This window comes from Orycteropus afer, unplaced genomic scaffold (assembly GCF_000298275.1).
Source record: "Orycteropus afer afer isolate SDZICR_OR568_19922 unplaced genomic scaffold, OryAfe1.0 scaffold00148, whole genome shotgun sequence".
Lineage (NCBI taxonomy): Eukaryota > Metazoa > Chordata > Mammalia > Tubulidentata > Orycteropodidae > Orycteropus > Orycteropus afer.
This window is the reverse complement of record NW_006921735.1, coordinates 3,274,867-3,282,680: the sequence shown is the minus strand read 5'-3', so window position 1 is coordinate 3,282,680 and position 7,814 is coordinate 3,274,867. Positions and strand designations below refer to the sequence as shown.

The window sequence follows — 7,814 nt, the reverse complement described above, 5'->3', positions numbered from 1 at the left end:
GGGTTTGAACCACCAGCCTTCTGGTTAGCAGTCAAGCGCTTTAGGCACTATGCTACCAGAGCTCCCATATATATATATAATTTATAATAATGCTAACTTGAGTGAAATAATAGATTATTTGGCATGAGGATTAGTCTATTAAAATCAAAAACAAAACAAGGGGTCCTATGGTGGCACAATGGTTAAACTTTTGATTTTGTGCTGAATGGTTGAACCCATCCAAAAAGCCTAGAGATTTGCTTCTGAAAGATCACAACCTTGAAAACCCTTAGAGAAGTTTTACTCTGCCCACGTGAATCTCCTTGAGTCAAAATTGACTCAAGGGCTACTAACAACATCAACAAATACACTAAAACATGCTTTTTCAACCAATAATCCTCTCAGCTAACCGTTTATGAATTAATGAAACCAAATATTGTTAGTGTTTACAATTTTCTAAGTTCTTGTTTAGATACTAGAAGAATAAATACAATTAAGCTTACAAATCGCTGGTGAGAAAGACACAGATGATTATAAAAATGTAATGAGAAGGGTTGGGGTGGCAAAGGGGGTTGATGTAAAAATTATATTGATTAAGGGTAGGTTTGAACAGCCAATTACTATAATTGCTGCCAATAAGTTGTATATCTGTAAAAAGCTGGATTGGCAAAATTGTGTGATACATATATTTACAATAACAACAAAGAAAAAGAAAAAGAGAGAGAGAGTTGCTGCTTGTGTACAACCAACCACCTCACAGGATTTAGTTCTTTGGTTTGGTGGTTTAACGTCATGGTTTCATGGGATATCCCAGATAATTGGTCTAATAAGGAGTTCAGTGTACTTAAGTTCTACTTCCTAATTTGTTGTATAGTGCCCGGGGTCTTAAAGCTTGCAAGCAGCTATCCAAGGCACAACAATTGGTCTCTATTCACCTGGAATAACAGAGGAAATAGGAGAGTCAAGAATAAGAGGAAGTTATGGAATATGTGGCTTCTTGCCTCCATAACCAATTGCCTCTTTTGTCATGATGCCAGAAGAATGGGATGGTGCCCCATTACTAGTACTGAACATTTTGATCAAAGATTCCATTGAAGATACCTGATCAAAAGAGGGGAAATATAGAACAGAATTCAAAATTCAAGGACTCCAGACTTTCTGGAGCCATAGACCATGGATGAACCTCTGAATCTATTGCTGTGAGTTAATCTCTAAAACCTTAAACCAAAAACATCCTCTGAAGTCATCTTAAAACCAAAAAATAGTTTAGTTTAACTAGTAAAAATAGGTCGGTCTTGAGCAATACACTCTTTTAACATCTATCTATACATGATCAAATTGATAACACTAACTCTAAGTATTAGATAAAAATCTCAGGTAGCAGTGAGTTTATGTCCCTGAAGGAGGAACAACTCAGTAAAGGAGAATGATAATAGTTCCACAATACAAAGGATGTAATCAGTGTCATTAAACTGTACCTGTAGAAACTGTTGAATTGATTTATATTTTGCTGTGTATGTTCCCAACAACAACAACAAAACAATTAAAAAAAAAAAAAAAAAAAAGTAACACACGCCAAACTTCCTTGGGAGTACTTGGCAAGGGTTCCTAGGTTTGGCTGACTGAAAAGTAGGGATGAGGGATTAGAGAGTGGCACTGGAGCTGGTTAATGTGGCCAGTGTAGAAATCAAACGCAATTTGAAATTTAAAAAATGTGATATTGAAACATGCAATTTAAATACTGTGCTTCTCTCAAAATGTGACAGCAAACTATTCTTGAAGGTCTATGTCTCCATCAAGGGAGAATTTATTTATTTATTTGTTTGCTTATTTATTTATTTGTTTATATTGTGATTTGGGTGAAAATTGACAAAGCAAATTCACTTTCCATACAGTAGTTCACACACACCCTGTCTTTCATGACATTGACCACAATTTACCACAATGCAACAGTTCCCCTCCCAATTCCTCCTGATAGCTACCTCTTCCCTGTGTCCATCCGTCTATGCACCTCTGGCCCCTGAGCTGTTTCCCTGTGCATACACAGCCCTTCTTTCTCTCATGTATTTTCTCTCCAAGGAGTGTACCTACCTCAGGTAAGTGTTCAACTCATATGTCTGTCTTTTGTTTGGCTGGAAGCCACAGGTGTGGGTTCAATTCCAGATCTGAAGGGCAGCTAGGGGCCATAGTCTCAGGGGTTCTACCAGGCTCTATTGAACCAGCAAACCTGGTCCCCTGCTCTTTTTTTTCCCAAATTATTTTGAGTTTTGTTCCACATTGTTCTCCCTCTCTATCCATGATCTCCTACATAGATACCCCTCCAAGTGGTTGACAGTGGTAGCCAGGCATCATATAGTTCTTCTGGATTCGTAGTTGTATAGGCTACAGATCGTATGGTGTACCAGTCACTAGGATTATTGTTTCCAAGAATCTTTGGTTTTCTTTATTCTTCATCGCTCTGGATGAGGAGAGACCTATCATTGCATCTAGATGGCTGCTTGCAAGCTTTTAAGATCCCAGTTGCTACTCATCAAGGGAGAATTTTTGAAGAAGGTTATCTTTTTGTTCACCTGCATCAGTTTCTTATTCACACACATTTTAAAGACTGTGACCTGATATGTTTCGACATTTACCAAAGCAGGGTTTTTGTTGTTATTGTTGTTTGTTTTTTGTTTTTTTCAAAAAATCATGATTTTCTAAACAACAATTCCAAAATTAGTAATTCAAAAGAGTCACATAATTGTGAAAAATATTGTTGGAAAAATAACCATTTTGAAGCACAACTGCCTCACTAAGAACATGTTTCAGAGCATTTATTTATCTATGCCTCTGTTAGATTTTATTTACTTGTATTTGTTATTTAAATGCTTATTTGGAACCAGAAGGGATGTTTAAGAGAAACAAAACAATATATTTTCTTTTCTTTTTATAATTTTCAAATTCCCATTGGCTATGTTGTTCCTATAGGGTTTGCCTATTTGAAGCTATAATTAGCTTTTCGTTTCTACCTTTTTTATTAGAAAAATTAATAAGCAGCAAATAGGAAGTACTAAGAACTCATGTTCTTAAAAAATTCAAAAGAAATTTCACATTAAAAAAAAAAATCCAAGAGATGAATCAAAAGTCCATCCTAAAGTCCAGAGAAAATTCTTTCCAAGGTTTATTTAGGTGATGATTTCAAACATTTCATATATTATATTGTACTGATTAATTGTGTTCTGTACTTCTCTAAACTTCAATCCATCAGCTGGTATAGCTAGGGAAATAAATACATTAGTTTATCTTGTCAAGATGACCCCATTATATGTAGAAAAACAAAATGGAAAACTCACAATTGTGGAATACATTCATAAGAAGTAGTTACAAGTTAAAAGCCTTAGTGACTCTCAGAGTAACTAAGAGTTGAATGACAGTCATAGCCTTTATCCTAATAGGATCAAATAAACCTTAATAAAATTTGGGAAACTAGTTGAAAATACATGTATTGAATTCTGTGCTTCCTTCCTAGTCATCTTCATTTAAATTTTAGGGTAAATCTCTCTAGCTATGGAGAGAGAAATGTTAAGTGGTATTAGCACTTGTCTTTCTTCACTCAGAAGTTATAGCTTATAAATGTAGATTGTTGTTGTTAGGGGACCCCATTCACAACAAAACACCCATTCTTGCACCATCCGCATGATGGATTAAGTTGAGGCTTTGACCATTGGTTGTCTTAGCCTGGAAACCACTGAAATCTGTTCAGCATCATAGCAACATGTGCACTTGAAGAGCATTGGCCAGGAATGAACATAAGTCTCCCAACAGGAGGTGAAAATTCTACCACTGAAACACGACTGCCCCCATGAATCCATATTACATGGCTTCAGATCCTGATTCTGCCATGCTGACTTTGTGAACTGCAGCAACTTCTCTGTGTCTCAGTTTTCTCATTGTGTTATTGGGAGGATGAAATGAGTTCATGCAGAGAATATACTTTGAATGATGTCAGACTCATATATCATTCCCAATAAGTGTTAGCTATTATTATTGGTACATATAGGAAGTAAAGTAACCCACCAAAAAATACAAGAACATTTTATGAAAATGAGCTATGGAATAACATTAGGCTGAAAGTATTCTACATTCAGGGAGCTCAAAGTGTAAACAGAAACCAATGTTTGGCTTACCTGTACTATGACAGGAAAACTTAGTTTTGTGATCACATAATCGTAAGGTACCATTGCAGCCTTTCTCATCACTGCCATCTTCACAGTCTTTTTCCCCATCACAACGCCACAGATCAGGAATGCAGTTTCCATCAGGGTGGCATTGAAATTCATTCCCATTGCATCCAGCAGGAGAACGAATCTCTTAAATTGAAATGAGGTAGAGAAAGGCAGAGAGGGGAAGACAGGAGAAATTATAACTTCTATTGGTACTTTTTCATTTTTTATTCAGGCATTAGCATGCTTGAGAGAATATATTTTCACTTTAGTTGTATAATAGCTGTAACATTTTCAGGTATTTTCAAATTCATTTGAAAGATATTAAATAATTAAGAAAATGGTATTGCTTGCCTCCCACAGAATTCCTTAAAGTGCTATATACACACATTAGGAGAAAGGGGAAGAATAAGGGACATGTGTGGATATTCTGTCTGTGATTTCCATTAGTTTCTTAAGAATGAAAAATAAAAAGGGCTTTTTCTAGGGCACAAAAATGAGGTCTCACATTCTATTCTTAATGATAACACTTTAGTTGATCTTTTGATATTTCTCTATGTAATTTTGCTCAGATTAAAACAGGTAAACGATTTTTAAAAAATAGTAAGTACTTTCAGACTAACAAAAAAAAGTTTTACAACATAACATGTAAAATTTTGAAAAAAGGTATCTCAGATATGAGATACATATTCTTCATCAAATAAAATTTCAGTTTTAGATTCAGGAAAAATAGACTGTTACACATAAGAATTTAATAAGAGACTATGCATTCAAATTCAATTTATCTATTAATAATTTATAAAATGTCAGATAGCTCTCTTCCCTAAAACATGCTGACTGAATGTATAGGTTAAATACTAAAGCTAAGCATAAACAGGAATAGAGAAATGTATACGTATAGCAGTAGAAATGCTTAATGGGAGCTCTGGTAACATAGTGGCTAAGGCACTTGACTGCTAACCAGAAGGGTCATGGTTCAAACCCACCAGCCACTCCTTGGAAGGAAGATGGGGCAATCTACTTCCTTAGTGATACTGCCTTGGAAACCTAAGGAGGGGTCGCTATGAGTCGGGTCCGACTCCACGGCACATAACAACAACAGAGATGTTTTATAGTACAACAATTGAATATGAGCATAATCAATAGTTTACTAAAATTGTATTAATATCTAATATCATATATTAAGTAGTATCACCAAGTACTGTTGTAAAATATTGTAGTATACTTTTTCCCCCAAGATCAGTGTTTTAATGTAACTAATTTACTGCTTATCTCCTATAACTACATGCAGCAATTAATCTACATTATACTTATAAAAGTAATTAATCTATATAATTATGATAAATTTGAAGCAGGTTTATGTGAGTTACCCACTGCTTAATTTGTTATTTGGTAAGGAGCATGTGGTTATGAGTTTAGATTCACTTACAGTCAAAGCTAATAATAGGACTTAATATCACCTAGGCAGCTACTTAATCTTTTGAAACCTCTATTTGTTCACCTGGAAATTAGAAAGCTTGTATGTAGAGTTGTTGTAAGAAATAAATTAGATGTCTGAAAAATGATTAGGCTAACTTAAGAGAGCTCTGGTAGCATAGGCGTTTGACCACTAACCAGAAGACTGGCGGTTCAAACCCCCCCAGCCACTCCTTGGAAGGAAGGTTGGACAATCTACTTCCGTAGTGACACTGCCTCAGAAAACCAAGGAGGGGTCGCTATGAGTCGCGTCTGATTTGATGGCTCATAACAACAACTTAAGAGATTTTTTATTGTTGTTGTAGTTACTTTCTACAATGTAAATCATTCAGCTCAATCGTAATGTTTATGTATTTAAGGACTTTCAACCATTACAGTAGGGCAAATTACTGCTGTTGTTAGATTGCAACTCATGGCTGCTTTCGTGAGCAGAATAGAACTACTCCACAGGGTACTGAAGGCTGGGACCTTTTGGAAGCAGATCACAGGCTTGTCTTTCACAGTCCCTCTGTGTGGATTCAAACAGCCAGCCTTTCGGTTGGAGGTTAAATGCTTCATTGTGTGCATTATCCAGGGACTTTTACACACACACACACACACATTCTTGTATTCCTTCTCTCCCAACTTCTCTTTCCATCTTCCACAATAAACGAAAAAATATTCCAAAGCTATCTCTTAATCTCTGCTAGGTTTGGGCAGGTGCTGAGCTTTCAAAATGCTCTTTTTCGGCCAGAAAACACAGAAAAAAATCATGAAGTTTTATTTCTTTTTAACTTTCTTGCCAAATGAAAATAGCTTCTGCTAACAGTTGTTGATTTTCCCCTGCATGGAGAGTTGCATTCCTCTGAGGAGTCTGTGATGACCATTCCAACCTGAGTTCCAAAATTATGTATTTCTCCAGAATGCCAGTTTCCTAAGCTTCAGGGCTAGGCATCCAATCTATCATTGCAATATGCTTGTCTCAATGGAGTGTTAAAATGATGACTATGTTAATATGTATATTCTCATGCTGTTTTACTGTTGTGTATTCATGTTACTGAGGCTGGTTACATTTTAACTAATGGAATGTTATTGCATTTTTGCCCTGAAGCTATTTAAACCAAAAACACAATTTGGGAAATCTAATAAATAAATAAATGCAGACCCCTGGAGGAAATGTGGCAACCAATGGTAGGATTCATCGCAATATTTAAATGAATTCAGTGTGACTATATGCTTCCTGTTGGAAGACTAGGAATTGTACAGAGACAGAAAAGATATTTTTTCCTTCCTAAAGTTTAAAAAATGGAAATCAGGATTGTCAAAATTATATTTACACTACATTTTTTGTTGTCAGAATACATTTTTGGTCTATAAAGAGTATTAAAGCCTTCCTAAGAAAATAGCTAAAAATGGTAAGGCAAAAACAATGGATTATTTAAATTGTGAGACCAATGGAGGGATACTTTTCCTTTTTCATAGTTTTAATGGAGTTTATACCTTAATCTGTCATTCATTGCAAAATATCCTGAACAATATATAGCACTAAAAGCATGTGTACAGCGCTTTCTGCATTTCCTGTGATCACCAGGAAATTATGATCACCAGTCCTTGCTCTGTTCCTAGCTTTTCAGTGAATCGCTATGTATTCCTGCACAATTCAAAGACATCATGATTGTAAGCTGTGTGGTCCATTTTACCAGATATTCTTCACCACCCCAGGTACTACTGAGAAGGTGATATCTCAGCATATCTATAGCCTCATTCCATTTACCAGCAGAGTGTGAACATAACCTTTACTTGCTTCTACCTAAAGGGTGCCTTAATATTCCCTTCAGGAGTTAGGCTGCCTCTGGTTTCTACAAGGAGTCTCTGGGTGATGCGAACGGTTAAGTATTTGCTACTAACTGGAAAGCTGGTAGTTCAAATCCACCCAGAGGCATGTTGGAAGAAAGGCCTAGCATTAAAAAATGCCATGGAGCATATTCTACACTGACACAATGGGGTTCTCATGAGCTGTCATCAACTTGACAGTGAGTTGTTGTTGTTGTTGTTGTTATGTGCCATTGAGTCAGCCCCGACTCATAGCGACCCCTCCTTGGGTTTCCGAGGCAGTGTCACTACGGAAGTAGGATTGCCCAACCTTCCTTCCGAGGAGTGGCTGGTGGGTTTGAACCT

The 7,814-nt window shown here is 36.3% G+C and overlaps 1 protein-coding gene across 1 annotated transcript in view; it reads right to left on the bottom strand.

Moving 5' to 3' along the window:
* Positions 1 to 7,814, bottom strand: part of LRP1B (LDL receptor related protein 1B) — a 1,967,638-nt gene that overhangs the window by 1,048,594 nt on the left and 911,230 nt on the right. The window contains exon 23 of the mRNA XM_007946050.1: positions 4,146 to 4,328. Coding sequence (XP_007944241.1) covers positions 4,146 to 4,328 — 183 coding nt within the window. The remainder of the gene's footprint in view (positions 1 to 4,145; positions 4,329 to 7,814) is intronic.